General features: G+C 46.0%; 1 protein-coding gene and 1 non-coding gene across 3 annotated transcripts; one reads left to right on the forward strand and one right to left on the reverse strand.

The window, feature by feature from the left end:
• Window positions 1-881: 881 nt before the first annotated feature.
• On the reverse strand, window positions 882-2,697 carry LOC136441059 (small subunit ribosomal RNA). Its single transcript, XR_010756779.1, has one exon. It is a non-coding gene; the product is annotated as a small subunit ribosomal RNA (ribosomal RNA).
• Window positions 2,698-9,329: 6,632 nt separating this feature from the next.
• LOC136440419 (p53-induced death domain-containing protein 1-like) lies at window positions 9,330-27,151 on the forward strand. 2 transcript variants are annotated; one of them, XM_066436460.1, is made up of 7 exons: window positions 9,330-9,670; window positions 18,057-20,160; window positions 20,974-21,206; window positions 21,979-22,051; window positions 22,571-22,804; window positions 24,415-24,543; window positions 25,079-27,151. In XM_066436460.1, the coding sequence occupies exons 2-7, from the start codon at window positions 18,066-18,068 to the stop codon at window positions 25,081-25,083; spliced, it is 2,769 nt and encodes a 922-aa protein (XP_066292557.1). In that variant the 5' UTR covers window positions 9,330-9,670; window positions 18,057-18,065; the 3' UTR covers window positions 25,084-27,151. The 2 variants fall into 2 exon arrangements, with proteins under 2 accessions (XP_066292557.1, XP_066292556.1); XM_066436459.1 differs by having other exon boundaries at window positions 9,331-9,670; window positions 25,076-27,151.
• Window position 27,152: the final 1 nt, after the last annotated feature.

Below are 27,152 nucleotides of genomic sequence, written 5' to 3' on the forward strand. Positions count from 1 at the left end.
CGCATCGAAAGCTTGTCTTTGCCTCTCGGCACCGTCGTTTCAGAGACGGGAAGAAGGCGCCCTTCGGAGTGAAGGACGGCGAACGAGCGGAAGGGCTGGGGGTCGCTCCGCGAACCGGGACCCGCCGCGAAGACCGCTGCGCCCCCTCGACAAAACCCGGCCGGGAAATTAGAGCCGAGGGGTCGATTGCGCCCGCCCTTCTCTTGAAGACCTCGGGGAGTGGAGCAGTCGGTCGAGACCGCCGGTGGCTGGCCGGCGGCGACCGAGAGCAGTCCTCCCCTCTGCCCAAAGGAGGCCTTGGACCGCGGGACGCCCGCTCGAAGTCCGACGCTTAAGGACAGGTCACTCGTCCGCAAGATGGATTGCATCGAGTCAGAGACCGAAACGCCGCGCCGGGGTGCCGGGGAGGAGCCGTCTCACCTAGGCCCCGCCGTGAGACTAGCAACTCAACCCCATTCCGCGCAAACCCACGACGCGACGCCCCTCCGCCAGGATATAGGTGCCCCCACTTGCGCTCGCCCGCCCAAGACTTTTCGCCGGGAGGACCTGACTCAGTCCTCGACCAGGCTACTCGGGGCGGCTCGCTGGTTTAGCAGGGTATAGGGAACGACGGGCTCACACTGAAGGCGCCCGACCAACGTTCCAAGGGGGCTGCCGGGTCCCGCCGCCAAGCGGGTCGGCATGGGCGCTCCTGGCTCTCCGCCCGCGCTCCTCCGCGAAGGAGGAGCGATTGGCGCGAGAGCAACCGTCGGAGCGCCACCTTGTCGAGGCGGTAAGGAAGAGTGAGGGTCGGAGCGGGAGGCCGGGGGCACCAGAGCCCGCTCCTTGCCACGAGTTTGGTGTGAAGTCGACGACGCGAGCGCCTCGCTTCTTCGTTTCGGTAATGATCCTTCCGCAGGTTCACCTACGGAAACCTTGTTACGACTTTTACTTCCTCTAAATGGTCAAGTTTGATCGGCTTCTCGGCGCTCCTCCAGACCGTTGCCGGCCCGAGAGGGGCCGATCGACTGGCCTCACTAAACCATTCAATCGGTAGTAGCGACGGGCGGTGTGTACAAAGGGCAGGGACGTAATCAACGCGCGCTGATGACACGCATCTACTGGGAATTCCTCGTTCATGGGAGATAATTGCAATCCCCGATCCCTAGCACGAAGGCGGTTCAGCAGGTTACCCGCACCTTTCGGCGAAGGCGAAAGACTCGCTGATGCCTTCATTGTAGCGCGCGTGCGGCCCCGGACATCTAAGGGCATCACAGACCTGTTATTGCTCCATCTCGTCCGGCTTACTGCCGGCTGTCCCTCTAAGAAGTTGCGGCCGATCGCGCGGGATCGCCGAACTAGTTAGCATGCCAGAGTCTCGTTCGTTATCGGGATTAGCCAGACAAATCGCTCCACCAACTAAGAACGGCCATGCACCACCACCCACAGAATCAAGAAAGAGCTCTCAATCTGTCAATCCTTACTGTGTCCGGGCCGGGTGAGTTTCCCCGTGTTGAGTCAAATTAAGCCGCAGGCTCCACTCCTGGTGGTGCCCTTCCGTCAATTCCTTTAAGTTCCAGCTTTGCAACCATACTTCCCCCGGAACCCGAAAACTCAGGTTTCCCGGGAGCTGCCCATCGGGTCATCGAAGTAACGCCGGCGGATCGCTGGTTGGCATCGTTTATGGTTGTGACTAGGGCGGTATCTGATCGCCTTCGCGCCCACAACTTTCGTTCTTGATCAATGAAAACATTCTTGGCAAATGCTTTCGCAGTGGTTCGTCTTGCGGCGATCCAAGAATTTCACCTCTCCCGCCGCAATACGAATGCCCCCGTCCGTCCCTCTTGATCATTACCTCACGTTCCGAAAACCAACGAAATAGAACCGAGGTCCTATTCCATTATTCCATGCACCACTATTCAGGCGCCAGGCCTGCTTTGAACACTCTAATTTTTTCAAAGTAAACGCTCCGGCACCCCGAGGCACTCAGTTAAGAGCACCAAGGAGAATCCGGCGGGGAGGGCCGGGACGAGCAGTGACACGCCTCGCGGCGGACCGCAAGCCCGGTCCCAAGATCCAACTACGAGCTTTTTAACCGCAACAACTTTAATATACGCTATTGGAGCTGGAATTACCGCGGCTGCTGGCACCAGACTTGCCCTCCAATAGATCCTCGTTAAAGGATTTAAAGTGTACCCATTCCAATTACGGGGCCTCGAAAGAGTCCCGTATTGTTATTTTTCGTCACTACCTCCCCGAGTCGGGAGTGGGTAATTTGCGCGCCTGCTGCCTTCCTTGGATGTGGTAGCCGTTTCTCAGGCTCCCTCTCCGGAACCGAACCCTGATTCCCCGTCACCCGTTGCCACCATGGTAGGCACAGAACCTACCATCGAAAGTTGATAGGGCAGACATTCGAATGATCTGTCGCCGGTGCGAAGACCGTGCGATCGGCTGGGTTATCCAGAGTCACCAAAGGGACCGGGGCGAACCCCGGGTCGGTCTTGGTCTGATAAATGCACGCCAGACCGTGAGGTCGGCGCTTCTTCCGCATGTATTAGCTCTAGAATTACCACAGTTATCCATGTAGGATGTGACGATCAAAGGAACCATAACTGATTTAATGAGCCATTCGCAGTTTCACTGGGACAGTTTAAACTTGCACGTGCATGGCTTAATCTTTGAGACAAGCATATGACTACTGGCAGGATCAACCAGGTAGCGAGGACGCCGAGGCGGCGAAAGAGCGGTCGCCGCCGGGAGAGGACCGCCGCGGCCGCGGGGCAGCGCGGGAAGACCCGCAACTGCCGCCGCCGCCACACGGTCCCGCTCGACCGGAGCGCCGAGCGCCGCCGAGTCCGTCGCTGCCGTGAGGTGGGAACGCGCCGTGGAGATGGCCGCGAACCCTCGGGAGCCTGAGCGCAGAACTCCCGGCCACACCTGACCGTTGCTTCCCTTCAACGCCCGAGCCGTCCCGTCAGGAACGGTCCCGCACTCTCACGACCGGACGCGTCCGCCGGCAAGGCGGACGGCCGGGTCTCGAACCGCCGAGTCCGCAAGGCGTACTCGCACGCAGACGGAAGGGGCGAGCCGTCGCCGTTGGGTCCGCCGCCGCAGCGGCGGGACCCGGGCTGCCCTCCGCGGAGGGCCTGCCCCGGCGCTGGTTCCGGACGCCCGTCGGCACGCCCGTCCTCGCCCGCAGGAGCGGAGGAGCGGGCGCCTTCCAAGCCGGTTGTCGACCTCCGGCTGCCCTCGCGGGGAGTGGCAGCCTGGTCGGCGGGGTAGCAAAACGACTGGCGAGAGAGTGTGCGATTGCTCGCCGTCGATTCCCGAGCTAGTCAAAAAACGACCACTCTCTCAAGGTAGGTTGAGCGACCCACGACATGGTCAGACACCCTACAGAGCACTTTTTTGAAAAACCACCGCAAGTCGGCCACGGGGTAGGCTTCGGGGGCAACGGGAGACCGGCCCCGCCGGCCGGGGGAGACCCGTCCCGGTCGACCCCGTTGCTCGGCCGCCCGCTCCACCCCCGCCTCCCCGGGCCCCGCCCCACACCGGACGGACCCTGCTCGCTCGCCCGGCGGGCCCGGGGCGCCCTCCGGGGCGGTCGGAGTCGGGCGGGGCGGGGCGCTCACTCCCCCCGCCGACACCCGCCCAGGCGCCCGGTGCCAAGTCCGATGGAGCCGGCCGACGGGGCAAAGTCACCGGACGACCCCGTCTTTTCTCCACGCAGGGGTCTGGCCCGTGCCGCGCCGGCCCCGTCCGCACCCTCCCGGACCCGCTGGCCCCCAGCCGCCGTCCGCTACGGGCTCTGGAAGAGTTGCCTAGTCAAAAAACGACCACTCCTCTCAAGGTAGGATCGGCGACCTACACCTTGGTCAGACACCCTGGCGAAATCCGAAAGTCGGGGCAGGCCGGAAAGTCGCATGCCGTCGTGTAGCAGGCGGCCTCGGGAGCGGGGAAACACCAAACGCGGTCCGCCCGGCGGCTTCCTTCGGCCGTCAGCGCCGGCCGACCCGGCCGCCAATGCTTAAGAGATGGTGGGCTACATAGGAGCGACCTGAAGAGTCGGGCTTTGTCACAGGATCGGAGTGAGTCCCCGCAGCTCTTGCGGCCCTTCTCGCGAAATCGGAGTGAGTCACCAAAGCTCTTGCGGGCTTTCTCCAAAGATCGGAGTCAGCGACGGAAGGTCTTGACGGGCTTTCTCCAAGGATCGGAGTCAGCGACCGAAGGTCTTAACGGGCTTTCTCCAAGGATCGGAGTCAGCGACCGAAGGTCTTAACGGGCTTTCTCGCAGGATCGGAGTCAGCGACCGAAGGTCTTTACGGGCTTTCTCCAAAGATCGGAGTCAGCGACCGAAGGTCTTAACGGGCTTTCTCCAAGGATCGGAGTCAGCGACCGAAGGTCTTAACGGGCTTTCTCCAAGGATCGGAGTCAGCGACCGAAGGTCTTAACGGGCTTTCTCCAAGGATCGGAGTCAGCGACCAAAGGTCTTAACGGGCTTTCTCGCAGGATCGGAGTCAGCGACCGAAGGTCTTTACGGGCTTTCTCCAAGGATCGGAGTCAGCGACCGAAGGTCTTAACGGGCTTTCTCGCAGGATCGGAGTCAGCGACCGAAGGTCTTTACGGGCTTTCTCCAAAGATCGGAGTCAGCGACCGAAGGTCTTAACGGGCTTTCTCCAAGGATCGGAGTCAGCGACCGAAGGTCTTAACGGGCTTTCTCCAAGGATCGGAGTCAGCGACCGAAGGTCTTAACGGGCTTTCTCCAAGGATCGGAGTCAGCGACCAAAGGTCTTAACGGGCTTTCTCGCAGGATCGGAGTCAGCGACCGAAGGTCTTTACGGGCTTTCTCCAAGGATCGGAGTCAGCGACCGAAGGTCTTTACGGGCTTTCTCCAAGGATCGGAGTCAGCGACCGAAGGTCTTAACGGGCTTTCTCCAAGGATCGGAGTCAGCGACCAAAGGTCTTAACGGGCTTTCTCGCAGGATCGGAGTCAGCGACCGAAGGTCTTTACGGGCTTTCTCCAAGGATCGGAGTCAGCGACCGAAGGTCTTAACGGGCTTTCTCGCAGGATCGGAGTCAGCGACCGAAGGTCTTTACGGGCTTTCTCCAAAGATCGGAGTCAGCGACCGAAGGTCTTAACGGGCTTTCTCCAAGGATCGGAGTCAGCGACCGAAGGTCTTAACGGGCTTTCTCCAAGGATCGGAGTCAGCGACCGAAGGTCTTAACGGGCTTTCTCGCAGGATCGGAGTCAGCGACCGAAGGTCTTTACGGGCTTTCTCCAAGGATCGGAGTCAGCGACCGAAGGTCTTTACGGGCTTTCTCCAAGGATCGGAGTCAGCGACCGAAGGTCTTAACGGGCTTTCTCGCAGGATCGGAGTCAGCGACCGAAGGTCTTTACGGGCTTTCTCCAAGGATCGGAGTCAGCGACCGAAGGTCTTAACGGGCTTTCTCCAAGGATCGGAGTCAGCGACCAAAGGTCTTAACGGGCTTTCTCGCAGGATCGGAGTCAGCGACCGAAGGTCTTAACAACGGGCTTTCTCGCAGGATCGGAGTCAGCGACCGAAGGTCTTTACGGGCTTTCTCCAAGGATCGGAGTCAGCGACCGAAGGTCTTAACGGGCTTTCTCCAAGGATCGGAGTCAGCGACCGAAGGTCTTAACGGGCTTTCTCGCAGGATCGGAGTCAGCGACCGAAGCTCTTACGGGCTTTCTCCAAGGATCGACGCCACCTGCGCTCAACTTCAGGCCAAAGCCATGCACGGGAAGACGTGGCCAGCGGCCGGGGCCCGTTCGCAGGTGCAACGGGGCGTGCCTCTCGGCAGCAGAGGCCCTGCCCGGCCGTAGGGCAGCCACGGTCGGCCGCCTTCGGGCGACCGGAACGCTCCTCGGCAGCCTGCGGGGTGGGCAGTCCGCAGGCGCACCGAGAGTGTCCTGCCGACGGCGCAAACATCGGAAGACGATTAATTGCCAGGACTTGCACTGGTGGCTGCTATTCCCCTTTCGAATCGGAAGAACCCCAACACCAGTTGCTATTCCCCTTACATACGGGGATCGGAAGTACCCCGACCAGCCCAACAACTTCAAGCCAAAGCAATACATCGGAGCGACGTGGCTAGCGGCATCAGGTCCTTCGGACATCGGAAAATCCGCCCGGCCGCTTAGGCACACAGCTGTGGCCGGTACATCGGAAGCTGCGCTCTCCGGCTCAAAGCCCGTAGCCGGAGCGACCGGCACGCCCCACCGCAGCCTGCGGGCTGGGCAGTCCGCAGGCACCGACAGCCCTTGAGACACGACAGACACAAGAGATATCGGAAGTACTTTGACACTTGCCAGCACGCTGACGGCTGCTTTTCCCCTTAAGTCGGGAACCGACATCGGAAAGACTCTGACACTTGGCAGCACGCTGGCCGCTGCTCTTCTCCTTAAGACGGGAATCGGCTGCTATTCCCCTTAAGACCGGCATGGGAGCCAGCTTAGGAGCCCTGCAGCAGCAGTGGCCAATACATCGGAAGCTGCGCCTTCCGGCTTGGAGCCCGTGGCCGGGGCGACTGAGACGCCCCTCCGCAGCCTCGAGAGTGTCCTGACGGGAAGCTGCATGGGAGACAGCTTAGGAGCCCTGCCGTCCGTCCGACATGCCAGACCGGAGCGCGCGGCCCCTGCCTACCACCCTTGGGTTTACTCCTGCCCACCAGGCACGGGGCTGAGCCGAACCTGCCCGACCACCTCGGGACGCCTCCTCCGTCGCTCGTTCATCGGACTCGCTCACTCGCTCCCTCGGCGGAGGACGTCGGAGCGAGGGACCCCCCATTTCAGCACCAAGGACGGGGCCCGATCGAGCTCGACTTGGCGCCCTCTCGCCCAGCCAGACTGGGAGCAGCGGGTGGAAGCAGAAGGTGCCATGCCCAGCCCGAGCCCTTGGCCAAGATTGCGAGTCAGGAGGATTAGGCTGCAAGGCAAACCAAGTTTCATAGGTATTATGCAATACTTCGTTTTAGTCAGGACCGTTTTTCCATATACATGTAATATTAATTTTTTCTCTCTCATACAACTAGAAAAACGCTTGTGGTGGAGATGGGAGGGTCAGAAGATGTGCAATCAGTGACACTACTAAAGTATTATCTATCATAACTTTGCCGTATAATGTTAACAGTTTTCTCCTACAGGGTTGTAGTACTTAATCCAGTTTTTAGAGACAGAGATTTATGGTGGGAACAATTTCCTCCATATCTGTTGGGACATGGACATGGCCTTTCGAAAGGACCATTGGTCCATTCCACCGGATATGAGCACGGTAACTGGAAATCGGTGTATTTGAGAGCACCTATTCTGATAACCTTACACTTACCATAATTGAGAATGAGCGTCGAGACCCGATAACTTAGAAAATCTAAATTGTTAGTCAAAGCTGATAGAGAAGATGCTGTAGATTCAAGAGTGAAATCTGTATCGTCTGCATATTGGGATAACTTCATTTCAATCCCCAGTGTTACCAACCCCCTTATATTCGTGTTCCCTCTGATCATTATTGCTAGTAACTCAACGGCAATAATAAATAGGTAAGGGGGCATCCCTGTCTCATTCCTCTTTTGGGTTTAACGTGACCACAATTAATTATTCTGCTCGATATGTTACTATACATTACGTTCACACATTTGAGAAAAGACGTTCCGAATGTTTTAAAAATCAAACGCTTCAATAATGAAACCCCACCTGATACTATCAAAAGCTTTCTCGTAATTCATCGGAGAAAGTTTTTCCATGGGTAAATCATACCCAACAATTTTCTGATCGATAACGTAAGTCACTTAAAACTTTACGACACCGACCGGACAAGTACATCCACATGTTCAGTTTAGTTGGAGGATGTACATTATGTACTGATTCGTTTCGATTTTTCCGTTTTTATAGTAACGTAGTGCTAACGTTACCAATTGTCGTCCGTCAAACGTCAGAGGACACAGCCAAATGTGCGGCCATTGGGAAGACATATCATGTCTTCCAAAAAGGACAGTGCAAACTAGTAGTCTGTAAGTTTTCCTCCTATTGTTTAACGCCGTGTATATGTCATACTACTGGTATTTCTGAATAACAGTTGAGAAAAAATGCGGCTTGAATCGTCCAAAGTATTTTGCAAACGTCACTGTTTGTCTCGCCGCTTGCTTGCATGCTGTAGTCACTTTCACGCAAAATACATGTGATATAAAGGTTCGGAGAAAAAGAGATTGAAAAGGAGATTTCCCGGACTTCGGGATGAAGTGAGCACAGCCTACACACACACAAGATTTGCCGTGGCCAAGGAACGGTCTTTATTTCACACTCGCATCCTCTCCTCTCCATTCCTGTCGTCCAACTGTTCTGTTTTGCCTCGTGTGTGTCACTTTTTATCTGTCCTGGACTGCTGACTCATCATTTATCAAATATAGAATCTTCACCAGATGTCTTTGACGGGTGAATCAATTACGTTACAGTTTTCAAGATGGATCAGCTCTTGTCTTTTTTTGTTAACATATGGTACAAATATACGCCGCATATAAGTCAAAATACATGTAACGTTACAGTAATGCTTCAAAGGCACAGCAACAATATTTTGACGTGCGCAAGTAAGGTCGGTGCCGCTGGGTTATATCAAGGAGGTTGGTTATATCAAGGAGGTTTTATATATATATAACCTCCTTGGTTATATAAAACCTAGGTTATACCTAAAATAATACGAGTTTCAAAGCTCGAATCACCAAAAATAGATTTGAATAACAGAAATGTTTGACGTCAACTACTTTTAAAAGATACTAGCTATCATGCTAGTTAGAAAAACGCTGATGAAATACGCGGTGCCGAATTACATATAGAATATGTTTGACACTTACAGGAAACATGATGTAATGGCTTCAGGAGTTTCTTCTGTTTGTGCTGCTGAATGCAAACCTATTACATTGATCTGTATAAGGGAGCCTGAATCGTGACTACTACCATACTTATATCGTTTTTATTGCTCATTTTGCTTTTGAATGAAGACCTTTATTGTACACACATACCCACTGGGTTCAGTACAGGTCACAACAGAAAACATAACAGTTTGCAAATACATATATACGTAACGTTATATACTCAATGAAAAGCTAGCACTAGTCTAATGATTACGATTAGGCTTCGTTATCTTGCTTCTGGAAAACGGAAGTTCTAATGGAGTATCTGAGAAAGTCGCTGGGGGGACCCAAATCAAACATCATAACCACAACAGTCCAAAACCTTGAACAAAAGCTACCAAGAAAATGGCCTTCTTATATCGCACATTGGCTATTCATAATGGTTTAGTGAGTGACGTCATTCCTGACCCAGAAATTTAATTTACTTTGGCCCAGTATATCCCGTCATCCCCCGCGCACGGCTTCCCGCGCCGGTTGATTTCGACAACAACACAAAAAAACATGGCAAATTTTGCCTTAGATTTCAGAGTAGAGTAGAGTAGAGTAGAGTGTGTACAGGGACTGTGCGTACATGTTTCAGCAGAGCATGGGGGACTCATAGGGGCAGGTAAATGAGAAACGTTAGAGTTGTTTACTTTCCGAGCGAGAAGAACGACGGCTCGGATTACGTGAGCGAGGGGAATACCCGGCGAGGCGGTAGCGTGGGGTAAAGACGACCGGACTGTGCGTCAAGACTCCGGTATTTGTGGCTTACCGCAGGCACACTTAGGTATGTTATTTGTACTCTTACACTCTGCGGTTATCTGACCCTGACAAGAGTGTTTCCAATGTGTTTTGAAGCGATCATAACAAAAGGAAGGTGGCGCGCGGCGTCCGTACTACGTACCTGGTACAGTAAACATGGCCCCACAAGCAGATCTACAATACACGGTGCCAAAAATCGTATATGCTAGCCCGAGAAGCTCCAGTCAGCCAGATAAACTCCAGTCCGCACCGTAGCGCTGGAGCTTATCTGGCTGACTGGAGCTTTTCTGGCTAGCATATGTAACGTTATGTATACGATTTTTTGCACCCTGTAGATCTGCTTGGAGATTACAACTTACTCCCTTTACTCGACTTGAGGACAGGGCTCACGTATTTTGGCCAAGCACACCAGGTCACCCCTACTCTTCTTGATAAGTGTGTTGTGTTCTTTTACGTGCAGAGGTTTGACGCTTTAGGCTTACACCCAAAGCTCCCTCATATGTATACATGGGGCTGCCGGCTTTACATCACCATCCGAAATGATGAATGCAATCCCTTACAACAAGTCGACCCTTAGGATCAAACACAGGCCCTAGAATCCACAGAATTTGGTGCAGATGGCGAAGCAGGGGGGTTGCGTTACCGCTTGCGCCAGGGTCAGGACATACCTAAACTTTTTTTAGACCAAAGATAAGTAACTAACTGAAATCTCCAACTTTCTAATCATCGGGACCTGGACATCGCTTTACATAATTTAACACATCGCTTGAACATCAGTTAATCCTAAGTCCAGAGGGGGGAGTTATTTTCCAATAGATAATGATTTTGGGAAGTAAAAATTAATACTTTTACAGTATAAACTATAATGGCACTGAACTTCGATCCGACGCAACCTTAATCCGACACTTTTCAGTACTCTGTAAATTACTTTTGAAATACAGTAAGGTAGGCAACATAAGAATGTGCAATGGAAAGGCCCTGAAGAAAACATATTCTGGGGGAGGGTCAGGAAATTTGCGATGTGAGAGGGAGAGAAGCCATATCATTTTTAGGACGATGGTTGAATTTTGACTAGTTCACGGCAGTTGACAATTGTGTCGAATTCACTATTGTATTGTGTCGTACTAAGGTTCTATTTGGAACAAAATTCCCAAGGGACTTCATCATGAGTGATGGTACAATGTATTTTCAAGCCTTGTTTTCCAGTCACGGCTGGATAATAGGAATACTGTGCAGTAATAACTGGGAAAGTGCTAACAGTAACAGTTACACATAATGCACCCAACAGTTACTGAACTAAAGGTCGCTTGTTGACTTATGATTCTGCGCTGCATTTTCTCAAAAGTGTCGGATTAAGGTTCAGTGCCATTACGATAAAGTACCGACTAGCCCTGACTCCTACCGTAAAATCCCTATTTACGTACGCACTTTTAAAACTTTTTAAGTTGCAAGCAGGTGCTCCAGGCTGACGTCAAAGTCGGGGTGCGTACGTTAGGAGGGGTTCTTCCTCGGAAAAATCGCATATCAGCATGAGAGTACAGTACATCTTCATGCAAATGAAGTTTGGAATGCTATCAATCAGTAATAAAGAATAGATAATACATAAACTGTTTGATATTTTCTACCCAGAAACATTTTCTCAGTAACATCATCGGAAGGATGATCATTCGACATGTACTACCCACCGAAATGCTGGAGAGGGGGTGCGTACGTTAGGAGGGTTTTTCCCCTGAACGTTTCAACTCACTGAGTCAGACCCGCAATTGTCCCCAAATCAGGGGTGCGTACGTTAGGAGGGGTGCGTACATAAATAGGAATTTTACGGTATATGCACATCAAAAAGCATTCAATGTTCCACTGAATTCTCCAGGTGACTCTCTATTTTCTTTCTATTCTATGGCTGAATACAATGTGCCTGACAAGGCCTGACAAAAGTCAGGTTACAAAATGAACTTCAGGGGGGATAAGAAAAATATGTCTTGTTATGTGTTATTTTATATCTTATTGTGCTTTTTAATCCCCCCTCATTTGTGCCAGAAATATTCACGATGAAGGAAGTGTGTATACATATACATATACTACCGGTATGGAAATACATAGGTAGGATCTGCCCAGGTTTAGTTAGTCTGAAAAGGTCCGGACCGGTTAGACTGGTCAGTAAGTGGCGCTTGAACCACACTGTTACATTGAATTTAAAAAGTGAAAGTCCCCTGATGCCAGGAAGATCTATCACAAACTGACAGACCAGTAATGGCCATTGCACAATGTAAATTCCAACTATACATACGTTTGGTTCCTCTATTATAGTAGTACAATTCAATTTGTATGAAACCCTATGAATAAATTTGTGAAATATAGGCCATTTTAAATACATTGTAAATGTATCTACTTAATCTTTGCAAGCATGTATCAAGTTCAGTCTATGCAAGTTCTACTTCAACAGTGAAGCATTTATTTAGCAAAATTAAGAAACAAAATAATGATATGATTAAAACTTTCCCCTTTGTCCAGATATTACAGGTGTTACAGATATGAAGCATTTGTCATTGGACTTTATATTGTGCATTACTCACACCTGGAACCTTTATTTGATAATAGCAAAACTGTAGCAGGTGCAACTAGTGCATGTCTGGGCACGTTTTTGTTTTCTTTCTTTTTTACCAACCTGCCTGTAGCTTGTGAGCCCTGAAAAGGTGCAAGTTTTCACACCAGGTCACTAGAAACAAATACTGATATTTAATCCTACTTTTCACTGATTGTCAATGGCACAAAGGCGTGAAAATGAAAGTGTTGTCTTTCTAGTACACTCCATCAATGTTTGACGAGGTTGGCTTTCAGATTAGTACTGTTTGACTTGGTCATGGTGATAATACATTGTACATTTGCATAATAAAGGTTGTCTGTATTTCAGAGTTATGCTGTCGACAATAGTGTGGAAACACACAGACACACACACAGACAGACACACCCAAAACTATATCTCCATTTTTCATGGAGATAACAAGAAATAGATGCTGGACTTTGAGCTATTACGATCTGAAACCTTAGTCTTCTTTCAAATGGCTTCTATTTCCAGTGGAATGGTACACAGCGCAACTTGCCTTCAGAAAATGCGGGTGACGCCCAGTGTGTCTGTGTGTGTCTGTCTGTGTGTTTGTGTTTCCGTACTACTGTAGTCAGCATAACTCAAGAACCTCTTGATGGATTACGATGATATTTAGTATGTAGACGGGTGTTGTGAAGCTAAAATTCAAGGTTGATTTTGGGCCCCCTGGTAACTGTATGTCACCTTGGTACTGCAGCAGAAATTCCGCTTTTGTATCTTTTGACCTAGACGTGCGGTGGTCTTGATATTTCGGTGGCAGATAGCTTGTAATGTAATAAAGAAGTGGTGTAGGTTTGGGCCCCCTAGCAGCTTGCTCTGGAACTCCAGGGGCTTTACTGTGAAAATCTTCTAAAGAGAATAACTGAACAAAGGAATGACGGATTTCCATGATATTTAGTATGCAGGTAGCTTAGACAGAGATGTGCACAATGAAGTGCAAATTATGCTAATTTGGACTAAATTTGCATAACTAATGAGGAAAATCTATATTTGCAGTGTTTTCCATTATAAGACTCAAATACATGCAACATATGTAGTTTGCAGCACATGGAGCATCAACAGATACCAATTATGCAAACAAAGTTCTAATTTGCATAATTAATGCAAAAGCACCATAATTCATCTCAGCGGAAAATGATAGGTCTGTCAATATTGCAACATGTGTAAGTAGAGCTGTGTACCTAAACAAATTTTAGGTACAGGTACAGGTACACGGGTTAAGGTACAGGTCCGAACCTGAACCTGTACCTAAACTACTCGTTCGGAAAATGCTAGATTTTCAATAAGGACAAAAGCATGTTTGAACTGGTAAAAACATAATATTTGATTGTGCTATAAGTATTATTTTTATGAAAACACAGATGAAAATTTGACTCCAGCCATGTAAATGTGTTTTCTGTGCTTTAGAGTGGCTTTAGAGCACTGCCACGGTAATTTCATAGTTATCTTATCTGTCAAAGTGGCCATTCCTAGAGTCAGGTCCAGTACTCTCACCTCTCAAATAGAAGTACCCCCTGGAATAGAAGTACCCCCCGGACAAATTTTCAAAATGTAATATAAGTACCCCCTGGAATAAAAGTACCCCCCGGAAAATTTCAAAAATCGACAGTCGAGGCTAGGTAAACTTTGTCCATACATGTACAACTGTCACTGTCAGAGGGAAATAAGATAATAAGCAGGTAGGTAACTTATATTTAGTCAATTATGCCATACCTATTAAGTTTATAGATATTGAACAGAATAACTGTCCATAGCTTGTTCAAATCATGATGATCTTCCTCGCCTCTTCGTAAAATATAATAGTAATATTGAAAAATTGGGCATAGGTTCCCCGCTATGACCCCTAACCGGGGGCCACGGTGCTTTCAAATTCAACAAGTGAAAATGTACATGATACATGCTTTTTCTACTTGGAACTTGAAGCAAGTGATCAAAGAAAATTGTTTTATCATTTTATTATGACTGACAATCAGTGACATACAACTGTATAACAAAAATCATCAGAGTACTTTTAAAAGTTAAATGTACCTGATCATATTTTCTAAAGACATCAACCACAAAAAAACACAAATATGAACACAGTCCTTCCACAGAAGAAATATGTCTATAAACTTTTGCTCCATAGCGTCGAAAACAAAGTGAGACGCTCGGATTTCGAGTTCCCGCGGTAAATCCCACAATATTGAACAGAGATCGACTGTAAAAGTAGCTCAACGTTACAGACCGCACATACTAAGAAGTTTCCCATTACGTGTTGACACTAGAAACCCGCGATGAACCGCCAAAATTGGGAAAATCTTACGACTATTTAAAAAAATGAACCCTCTGAAAATAAATATGGCGCTGTGTGTCTATCGTTGCCCAAAAAATATAATATTTCCACGCGATTACGGTATCATTTTAAAGATCGGTATCCGCACTACGCAATATGCTGCTAGTTTTACTGTCGCCATGCCTGAGAGTGGCGGCCATGTTTCGCGCGCGCGATTTCGCGCTGTTGTTTACCGAATCATATCGGACATATTTCTGCCGTTTTAGAGATTTTGTGGCCTCAAAACACATATCACAGGGGAAGTTAAGTTATGATTGTTGTTTTAACGTGTTACATGTCTTCTGCGAACAAATAATTCTTCCGCCGCGCTGCCGATACTACGGATATAGTGGTCAGGAAATTATTATTCCCTGTGTAGGCGAGCACCCTACTCCAGTGGCCACACGTTTTTGATCAGCGTGCTTTGGTTTACGATGTAAACAGAGACTATCAAAGTTATTTGTATGAAAATTGTATTTTAAAATGTCAATGTCGCGTCTTATTTTCCGGTTTACTTTGTAGCGTCATAGCGATATCGACCGATATGTTACGAGTGCCGCCAGGATACTTTTCACAAGGCCGTCAAAGCGGCGAGAAAATCAACGCCGGTAGGCCGAAAAATAGCGAATTACGAGCAAAAATACCGGGGAAATTATGGGCAGAAAAAACTTAACTTACGATTTTAGAGGGATTCCTGGTTTACAAAGCCTCAATTTTTCAAAAAATAATAAACGTACCGTCTAGAATAAGAACGTACAGGGTGGAACTATTGGCGAAAAAAAATAAACGTACCGGTACGTTTATTTGAGAGGTGAGAGTACCTATACAGCAGGGTCAGGTATTTTGGACCTGTACCTAATTAATTGTACCCGGTACTGTATCGGTACACTGTACCAGTACACAGCTCAATGTGTAAGTTAGATAAAGGTGTTTATGACCAGGCATATAGAGGTATGTCCAGTATCAGGGTGAAGTGGCAGAAGTTAGGGTGGCAGAAGTTGGCAGAAGTTACGATGATTACCGAGTAGTTTTGAGGCTTCCGGTCATATTATACCAGTGCAAAGGTACAAAGGGTAGGGTAGCTATAGAGTGGCAGGCAGAAGTTGGGTGACGTCATCCTAACTTCTGCCACCAGTCAGTGTAGAGTGGCAGGTGGCAGAAGTTAGGTGACGTCATCCTAACTTCTGCCACTAGCCAGGTTTGGGTGGCAGGTGGCAGAAGTTGGCAGAAGTTAGGAGTGACGTCATCGTAACTTCTGTCACTAGCCAGGGTAGAGTAGCAGGTGGCAGAAGTTGGCAGAAGTTAGCGTCACTGACAGTGACGTCATCCTAACTTCTGCCACTAGCCAGGGTAGGGTGGCAGAAGTTAGCAGAAGTTAGGAGTGACATCATCTCAACTTCTGCCACTAGCCAGGGTAGAGTGGCAGGTGGCAGAAGTTGGCAGAAGTTAGGAGTGACGTCATCCTAACTTCTGCCACTAGCTAGCATGGGTAGAGTGGCAGAAGTTGGCCGAACTTGGCAGAAGTTATTTCTTCGGTTGCAAACTTAACCTAAAACAAAAACTTGTTAATACGCAACTCATGCGGGCTTGCATATACGCATATAAGTATTTCTAACTTCTGCCAACTTCTGCCACCCCTGGCCACTGGCAGGAGTTAGGATGCCGTCACTCCTAACTTCATACAACATCGTATTTCTAACTTCTGCCAACTTCTGCCACCCCAGCCACTGGCAGAAGTTAGGATGACGTCACTCCTATCTTCGGATAACATCGAATTTTGCTAAAATCCACTTTTGGGACAATGTTGGGACAGTAGGGGAAAAAGTTAATTTCGAGGCCTGTAAATTCGTCCGATGGCTTACGGAAAATCCCGATGTTAGATATCACCTAACCCGATTTCAACTTCTGCCATTTCACCCTGATACTGGACATGATTGAGCATATATTATGTGACGAGGTCATATGCCTGTGCAGCTAGACATCAGAAGGACAGACACCAGCATGGGAGAGGGTTCCAGAAGCTCAGTGGAGTTACAGCGATGGAAAAGTCACCATAAAAACATCACACTTCAGTTTATTCACAATCATCATACAGAGGGTGTATCCAGAGACAAGAATGGTCATATCCACAGGAGGGATGTACATTCGTGCCCCGAGGGGCTAGATACAGGTTGTCTAACATAAACCTAACTAACATATATGGTGAAATATAAACAGTACATACTGGTAGTTTAAACATACATGGTAGACGAAAGTGATAGGCTAAGCTAATCCAGTGGAGTCAACTTCTTCTTGCTTCGTTGTACATGTGTAGATGTATGAGCAGGTCATGTGTCTTATACAAGCGTTGTCTAGACGCAACAAAAATATGAATTTATCCATTGCGTTTAGATATTCAAAGTATGGGAATTTTTCATTAATACATTTGAAAAGAACATTTCTTTCTTTATTGTAAAGTCTACAATCTGAAATGAAGAAGAGTATCTATCTATTTAATAGATAGATACTCTTCTTTCTTATATAGGGACTTAAACAGTCAATAACTATAAGTTCGTAGTTTGTTGCTATAAGATTTCTCTCTATTATCATTGTGGATTTCGGCTGAGAATGTTTGAGTGTAAACTGGTGTAAATATCTTTCAAACATTGGCTGATGGGATTGATATCCACCCACAGCTGGTATTGCCATTGACACAGTTTTCCTCTAGCCTAGGAAATACCATTACAGGCCAAACCCCCATGCAAACCTAGTCTCTACCAGACTAACCGCGCCGGCTATAGGGAGAACATTTGCCGGAGGGTAACATTCGCAGGCGCAGTTGAAATATTGGACCCTCTCTCCGTAGCCGACTCCCTTCATACAATTGACTCTATTTGACCAATTTCTACTATTTTCCCAGCGACCCGCGAAGGCTGGTAGAGCCTAATGCATACCCCTGGGGGCCCAGAAAGGGTAACAGACTAAGCCTGGTACTGTGGTAGGGTAGCCTGGCCTGGCAGGCTAGCCAGCCTTTTCTGCGAACCCATTCAGAATATAACATTTAGTTATTGGCTCAGGTAATATCTTTGAATTGATTATTACACGACTATTGCTATCATTAAGAGATGATTGAGCTCTCACTAAGGGACTGCTGAGCGAAACTTTTAGACACTCAGCGGTCACCTGCCTCTGCAATGATTTCTAGTTCAGTGAGCCCGGATTATTTTGTCTTGAATAGACATAACATAATCCAATGACTGCTGATTATAAGTTCCAATCCACAAACACATGTAAACTTTTGGTAAGGTTAGCATAGAAATTTCTTCTTGTCTTGTTACAACTTAAAGGGAACAGGTTTTCTGTGTGTGAAAAACTTGCACATGAAACATTTGCACGTGAAAAACTCATGTGCAGAAAACCCCAACCTAGCTTAAATGACTGCATGGTATTACCTTGTTCATATTTTCATAAGTTCTATGATTATGAAGTCCTAAGTCAGTAGTTTTTGTATTACAGGCGATGTAAATGCAAGCAGTACAAGCATTCCCCCCAGCAAACAAGATCCTGTTGCGGGCCAGTCTCAGGAACCAGTCTCATGTGGAACTCCGCGGCCTCGGCCTCACGTCTCTCCCATGGAAGGTGTGTCAGCCTCAGCTGTCCACGTCCATTACTTACCTAGATGTCAGCTATAACCAGCTGTCTGCTTTGCCACAGACAGTAGGAGATTTAAGCAACCTCCAGTGTCTGTATGCACACGACAATGTGCTTCGTTCTCTCCCTGCAGAAATTGCCCGTCTGTCGCACCTCGTGGTGCTGGACTTCTCGCGAAATTGTATTGTTGAAATTCCACCTGCCCTACCGCAGGCCAACAGCCTAGAAGTGGTTAACTTTTCTGGGAATCTCATCACCTTACTCATTCCAGAACTTCTGTACATTCCGACATTGTGTCAACTTCACTTGATCAGGAATCCCATTCAGAACGTTCCACAGGATGTTGTCCGAGCTGGCTTGGATGCATTACGAAAGTTTTTTGATTTTGATGCACCAAAGATTTGCACTCAAAGAAAGTCAGAACCAAGGAGACTCTCCCTTGTTGAACAGCTAAATTCTGTAACTCTAAGATCATGCAGCATCAGGGAGAAAGACTTGGAAAAGGCCAGTGTAGCGGAAGTGTCAGAAAAAGAAGATCCAGCATATGAAACACTGTCAACACACTCCAAGTGTAGCGCCTTAGGCTGTATGGTCAGCTGTGGTAAAAATGGCCGGGACAGATGCTGGTCATCTAGCGATCGAGGGTACTACTCTTCATCAAATTTTGACATCAATTCCCTCTCCTATGACTTTGGCGCTATCGATCTGACCAACGGAGACCAGCTTAGTTGCCATGGTGACTACGACAGTGAGGGTGAAACCGACAGAGACAGTAACTTCGACGAAACTGAAGAGAAGTGCAGCTGTTACCATGACAATGAAATAGAGTCTGACTCTGACGATGACTTGCTTCTGGCTAGGAGAAAGCGACTTCCTGACAGAACTCTTCTCTTGACGTACAAGAAGGTGTCAGTCGTAATCCCTGAGCACAACAGAAGTGGACACATACTGGCGGAATTCTCTCTCGACATTCTGGAAGACGTCAGGTACCTCCCAGCTGAGGTAAGAGACTTGAGTCGTGTGTCACGATGTTCGGTCCATGCCAGCAGTGTTGTTTGCGTTGAGCCACATGGTACAGAGTTCTACCCAGACGAACCTGCACTGATCACCTTGCCACTACATGCAGAACCCAGTCTTTGTGACGAGGTCATATGCCTGTGCAGTCAGACATCAGAAGGACAGACACCAGCATGGGAGAGGGTTCCAGAAGCTCAGTGGAGTTACAGCGATGGAAAAGTCACCATAAAAACATCACACTTCAGTTTATTCACAGTCATCATACAGAGGGTGTATCCAGAGACAAAAATGGTCATATCCACAGGAGGTGGTACCTTGAAACTGCAGGGGATGCCTGGAGTGGAGATCCATTTTCCCAAAGATTCTGTTCACACTACCATGGAAGCCAGTATGAAGGTCCTCTATGCAGACCCCCCTTATGGACTAGATGAAGTAAACAGTCCCCCTTATGCCATCGCTACCCCTGTGGTAACACTGGGACCGCATGGATACAAGTTTGCCTCAGTAACAGACCCTGTAGTAGTAAAACTACCCATCCCAGATTACTTGCGGATTTTGGACAGGTTTGGTCACCAGACCACGCTAAGTGTCTGGCACAGTCCGACCAATGAAGAGGAACCCCTCGCTTGGGAGAGGTTAGAGGTCAACCATCATATCAAAGAGGAAGGTGAAAACCATGTGATCTGTTTCCCCGTGACTCACTTTTCCTGGTATCGCGTGCTCTGGGACATACTTGCAATGAAAATGCACGCAGTAAAGATGGGAGTGACGTACTTCTATCCCTACACGCAGTTCAGTATGATGTGTCAGGCGCTGATGCAAGAGTTTCAGACACCGACACACACATTTGGGTTGGAGGTCATCTGTTACAGGAGTGGGAAGCCGCTACCTGAGATCGGCAACTACCAACACAGGGTAGGGGGCAGCATCAAGCCACGGCTCATGAAACTAGGTATGTTGTTACCAGCCTGTTGTTACTGTTGACTAGAAAACGTAACTAACTTTACCGATTAATTTGTTTGCTGGAACATTAGAGGCTTTACGTTTACAAATTTACAAAGACTTTTCGATATTTAAGACTGTTGGCTTGAAAATGATCTTATTTTGGTAAGAGTTTTCTTCATACTGTAGTATGTGCTCTACTGTGTAAATGTACATGTAAACAGTCCTTGTAAAAAAGCGCAGCGGCTTAGCACAACTCAGGGTAAAATGAAAGTATTCTCCAAGCAGAGGTTTCGGACGAGTAGGGTAGGAGTGTCCGGACATTTCTACCCTACTCGACCAAAACCTCTGCTTGGAGAATACACAACAAGTCACTAATTAACACTATGACTAGCACAGTGTTATCCATAACTGCGTAAGGCCACTCTGACATGATTATATGGATGACATCCACTCATGCACCAATTTTCCTCTGTTTCAAAAAAAGGTTTGCAACAATACTGTAAATCATACAAAAAAAGCTACAAAATGAGCAAATGTATGCAGTAAATTGTAAGAAGATGTCGCAAAATAGATACTAATGTCATACAATGCCTCAAACCCTTAATTTTTTGAAAGGAAAATGTAAGAGAACACAAAAGTAAAGTATTCATAGCTTGGTATGCCATTTTCTGTTAGTCTATTCTTTTGTAGATTTTTTTTGGACCAAGGTTCAAGGTTCTTTTCACACTCGCATCAGTTATGGGTCAGAGGATGTCATCCATATAATGAAATGAGCATGGTCTTACTCTTACTAGATAAATGACTTCAGCAATGGTTTCAGGTGACATCACTGTCAGGCTGGTGTCGGAGGTGTTTGAAGCTGATTCAGATGCAGGAGAAGATGACTCTCTGGCCCAGACTGAGGCAGACTTCTGCGGACAGGAGTTCGACAAGTCCTTCGCCTGTCGTTTCAAGGACCGCCCAATCGACCGAGGGGTTTTTGGAAAGGTGTTTGTGGAGAGGAGGGTCCAGAAGGGAGTTTCTGAGCAGGTTTTTCACTTCAACTTGACAAAGGCAAGTCTTGTGTCTAAGAAGCATATTTTTTGCCAAATGTTAGAAGAATTTCTGAAACTTGTTTTAAACAGCTATTGATATAGTCTATATGATAATGGAACAAGGTTGTATTCATTTGGCATTAATGATTACAATGCTCGAAATACCCAGTTGTGCATTTGCACCGCTCAAGCACATTTTGCTTGGTTAATTTTGACTGCTAGAAGTGTGTTCTTTTTTTGCTTCATTAGAAATTGCACAAGCGAATACTTGAAAAACAAATTGTCCACCAGAACATGTTGATAAGAACTTGTGCATGTCATCTACATGCTTTTGACCAGCCTGTAAGTTTTCTGAAAGCTTAGGGCATACTTATTGATTATATGGATGACTTTATGATTCTTTAGCAATTCTTTATATTTGTTCTTTCTTATTCTTTGACTTTGAAACACTTTGCCTGGGGCTTGAAATACATGACATTTTGTGCAAGTTAACAGTAAAATCAGTTTTCCTAAAGAGGGGTTGTATGACATTATCATCTATTATCCTATTTATTTTTTTAATCTATTTTCTCATTTTGTAGCTGCTATGCATGAAAATGAACGAAAACTGGTGCATGTGGGAATGTCATCCATATGATCAAGCCAGGGTGGCCTAATGATTTGAATACTGAATCAGAAACCAGGGAAAACCCAAATGCTGTTGATTATAAAACAGGCAAACTCTCTGTTGAATTCTGCCACAGCTCATTGTTTAGAGCAGCTAGAAAACTGATGATGCCGTCGTATTTCAGAGTGGAAAGGAGGTTGACCTTTCACCCCAGATGGACGAGGAGTGGCAGGTAGTCGCACTCAGGGAACTTGCAGGTGAGCTGTGGATTCTGGGATTGGATTTCTAGTTCGGAATACTCTAAATGCCTTTAAATTCACAGTATTTTATTTCATGTTATTTAGAAACGGAGAGTTCTTGGTCATTGTTTTATTTTTAGTTTCCTTGGTCATTGTTTTATTTTTAGTTTGCTAGAGCGCTATAGTCATATACTTTACAGTAATAGAAACAACGGTTTTAACTTTGCTGTGGGTGGTCACCGTGAAAACTGCAAACAGTGTATTTCATGTAACATCATGTTTGACAGCTGCTTGCTTTAGTTGATGTTTGTTGGTGGTTTCGTTGTTGTTGACATTCATTCATTTGGTATAATGCTATGATCATGGTAAAATGACAATTGCCATGTACATGTAATTACACAAGTTAACAGTTATTCAAGCAACTGGATATATATTAGAAAGTTAGGTATTTCAGGTAGAATCCACTACGGTAACCTTTCGTCAGAGTCTAACCTTCATCAATGCAATATATAACTACATTATGGTTCGTTGTTCCAGCTATGCTCAGCATCACTTCTGAAGAGAACTGGAGGTTGTTCGCTGCAGAGCTCGGTTTCACCAGACGAGAGGTCACCAAGTTTGCGCTGGCGGACGACCCGTTCACGCTGCTGTTGACCCTGTACCAGGAGAGGGGCGGGACCCCGGAAGAGTTTATCCACGGTCTGTACGAGGTCAGCAGGAAGATTCGCATGGGTGTGGCCAGCGGGCACAGAGTGGAGGATGTGGAAAGGGGTGAGTTGTACTTTTTGTTGGTAACAATGGTGGCTTTATTTGTTTGTTCAGACCCAGACCCTTGTAGTGCCTATTTGCACCTGACAGCAAATTTCCTTGCTGTTTCTGTAGCAAGGTACATGTATATTTTTACAAGGAAGGGTTGCTAGCCATTCGCCTTTAACTTGCTCAAGGCACCTTCTTGAACACCTGCAATTTACGTCCATTTAGAAAGATGAGAGCAGCCCCTACCAAGGGTTTCCCAGTTAGCAGGAGCTCAACTGTGAGGCTGTACCACTTGAGCTATAGGGACATCCCTTGTGCTTTTGGTACATCCACACTCTGAATGCTTTTGTGGAGGAAAAGAAATATTCTTGATTCTGAGATGATGTTTACTTAGAACATCATCATATATTCAGGTTTTATTCATGCTTAACTGGGGACTGTAAGAGCATGTCTTTTAGACTAACTGAAGCCTGCATATTGTATGTTACTTAGTTAAAGTCTTAATATTATCTTTGTGACAAAATCTTAGAAGTTCTATCAAGTCAAACCTGGCCATCATGTAACCACCTGTCACAGCCAACCACCTCCAGTCACAAGCCACATTGAACCAGTCCTGTCCATTTGTACATTTTTACCTGTCCTCAGAAACCATTCTCCCTCTGTCCTGTGAGTGGTTGCTGAATCTGAAGAAATGTGGTATCGTTTTAAAGGAAAATATACAAGCTTTTCAATGTAGTAGTAGTAGTATGATATAACACATTATGCTAATCATTGGGGAAAACAAACATCAAGGGAAATGTCTGCCCTTTTTTTCACGACCTGCTCACAGAAATAGCTCTGGTGCTCAACCCATGAATCATGATCATAACAAATGGGACATCATTCAGGGTGCGAAATACATGGTTGCACGTTGCACAGTGCAACAAGATTTCGGTTGGTGCAAGTTAATTCCAAACCCAGGTAGCGCAGTGTGCAACCTTATATTTTGAGCCAAAGATTTCGGAGCCCTGGAAGCTCACAAAAACACAGTGTCACTCTCATAAAATTCGGTAAATCTTCAATTGAAATAAAGAAATCAACACTTTCTCGTTTTAAACCATCCAAAACCCTTCATAGATCGTGGAATTTGAGCTGAAAAAGACAAAAACACACTGCCCTCAGCTAAACAAGATGTTGTTAGGTCAATGGGAACACAATACTATCTAATATATATTTGGAAATGTTAGTATATTATACGCTGCATACGAGCTTGATTTGAAGAAATCGGTGAATGTTGCTGGAGCAACCTGAAATTTGGATGTGCAACCTAGCATTTGCCCTTGGTTGCAACATGGGCAACCTGGCTCAAAAAAGTATTTCGCACCCTGTCATTGAAAAGGGCAGTAAGCTTTCCAATGATATATACATGTAGTAAAATGCATTTGATGATATATTAACGGAGATGTGATTGACCAAATTAAGTTTCCTAGCTTTCTTTGCCAAAATTATAATCGTTTAGCCCATGTAAATATACGTGGTATGTAAAGGCAAGCCCTGCAAAGATGTTCATTTTGCAGGGGGATGTTTATATATAGAAATCAGGTCGATTGATTTTGCTTGCAATAAGATTATTCTCTTATTTCCAGCTGGTCCTGGTGGTTCGAGGTCTTCTAGGAAGCGAACTGCCTGTTCGTCATGTGACGCCAATGTTAACAAACGACGAAGACAGACTGGGTCATCCCCAAGACAAAATGGTCATGGCAGGACTATACAGGGTAGGTACGGGAAGTTTAGATGATATTCTGTCAGAGGAGATTTAGATGTTATTTAGCAAAATATACAGTAAAAAGCACAGTACTTGTATCTGTAGTTCAGTGGATAAGTGACCCTGCCTTTGGACCTCAAGGCTGTTGTTGCTCATCCGACATGCATGTTACAGGCAAGGGTCAAACTCTTCAATGTACTTGTTGAGAAGAGCTGGAGGGCTTTCCTGGTACAATGAACCTACCTGACAGTATATATACATTGTGTATGATGTGCATGTCATCTGTCTTTCCTGTCAAAACACTTTAATGAGCTAGCTTAAGTTAGTAGGCATTGATACACTATAGAAGGCATTGATAGACTATAGTAGGCATGTCACTTTCAAATACCGTAACATACTATTCATGCTGTTAGAATTTTGTTACCAAGCTGTTATCTCAGTTTTGTTTGTTATTATTATGCTGTATAACAGTTACATCAGCTCAGTTAAATGTATTTCAAACCCAAGAATGTTACAAATTCTTTGAAATTTGTTTCTTTCAGAAGACTGAGGAGTCAACAGGCAGTGAGGTCAAGACAAGGTTGAGGAAAGGACACTAAAGCATTAACCATGCCAAGTACTTGTGGAACTGTTATAGAGCCTGTGGTACGCAATCTCGCTGTGAAAAGCTGATTGAGATCCCTGCCCAGGTTCTGTGCCCGTTCATGTGCAAGCCAGGACACTGATTTAAAAATGAGACGTACCAATAAGAGCTCAGGATTCCTTCCCACTATGAAATCAATCCAATGATAGCTCAGGATTCTCTTTCACTTTAAGAAAATAAGCCTCCAACACCATCATGGTGACAGTTCTCAGTCTGACAATAATTGGTCCATATTAGCACATGATATGCATCAATCAACAGGTGGATACGGATGTTCTGCAACAATGTCCTTTCAACCTGTTGGAAATAAGGTCATGGGTGCAAGAAGATTTGAGATGATGAAGACCCTGCATATGTTTCCATCCAACAGTTTGACATGTACATGTACCTGTACAGCCAAAAAAGGAAAAGCCTACTGCTGCTGTTGGCCATCTAGTTCTTAGGGGCCTGGCCTGTGGAAGGGCTGCTAGATGACTTAGTAAAGCTATTAGATGATTATTTGACTGTTTTTGATAAATATAAATCTTTTACTTGAAGTTACTGTAAAAAGGTATCTCATGCATATAAAATGTGGAAATCTGAAGAAAAAATCAGGTTTGTTTATTTGAAGTTACAAATGCACAATGTTCTTTGGATTGTGAAAAGATTCTATACTATATGTCAGCATTTTGGTATTTAAAACTTTTAAAGATTGGACATTGTTGTTGATGAAAAGATGCAAGTTTGGCAGAAGATTTTTATAATATGATGATGATGTGTAAGAGAGGTGACAATCAATAACTAGACAATAAGACTAGAAAATAAATTTTAAAACATTTGAATTGACTTTGTCTAGTATTACAAATTACAAGCGCCTGTCCAGTACATTGTATATACATATGTCTTTCAGTTCTTGCATTTGAATGTAGGTTTTAACCTCAACAGTGTGCTCAATGTTGGATTTTAGGGGCAAAACTTAAAATATTCTGTTTAACAAAATCTTCATGTTATTGATATTTATCAACATATTTTATGACATTTCCATTCATCTTCCATATTTGTCATGTGTTTTCAAATATCACAAAACAACCAGCACCAAGGTACCATTATCTTTTGGTGGTACATGTATCAATAAATACATACCAGTAGTAGTATATGAACTGGTAGCTTTTCTACACCTTTGTAAGACGCAAAATGTCGCCTTTTTACTCCCTGATTTTTTATTGCCATGTGGGGTTAATACAACTGTGTAACCAGAAGATGCACTTAGAACATCATCTTAATCTGGCATTGACAATGATTTTGAGTAATGACAATGTCAGGAAATACATTATTCTCAGTGTACAGTACAGTGGTTTCGGCTGTACTTATATCTGCCAGTGAGAGTATTTCCAAAATGGGACCAATGACCAGATTGGTCTGGAAGGTTTGACCAATAGTGCATACACAGGTTAGGCTGTGTTCTAAGTATCTACTGTAAAATGCATTTCAGTTTGCAGTGCTTTAATGTTCACTGTTTTCAAGGTAACCGTTTCACCATGAACTTAAGACTGTCATGAAAATGATCATTCTTTCTTCTGCCCGGCTACACCATTGTTTCAACCGCAAAATAAAAACACTCCATTTTTTCCCTACCACAAAATTTTATTACCTTGAACTTAAATGCATTTACAGTATCAGTTGTTTTATTGCATGTTACAATCATTGTTTATTTTAGGACATTATAGAGATTGCTGTGTTTCTGTTGTGTAGATGACTTAGTTTCCCAACCCTTGTAAGCCAAGGGTAACGTTATGTGTGGAAATCTGATCATGGTAATAGACAATGTTATATCCTTGAATTCATGAAATAACATTGATCATGATGATATTGTAAGGAGATTGTGACAGATTAGAATAGAGTGACATTATGGCAGGGCCATACAAAAGTTCTGAGAATGATTATTATCATTATATTGTTTGCTTTTGAGATATGAAATAAAGAAATTTGACATTAAG

This window comes from Branchiostoma lanceolatum, chromosome 8 (genome assembly GCF_035083965.1).
Source record: "Branchiostoma lanceolatum isolate klBraLanc5 chromosome 8, klBraLanc5.hap2, whole genome shotgun sequence".
Lineage (NCBI taxonomy): Eukaryota > Metazoa > Chordata > Leptocardii > Amphioxiformes > Branchiostomatidae > Branchiostoma > Branchiostoma lanceolatum.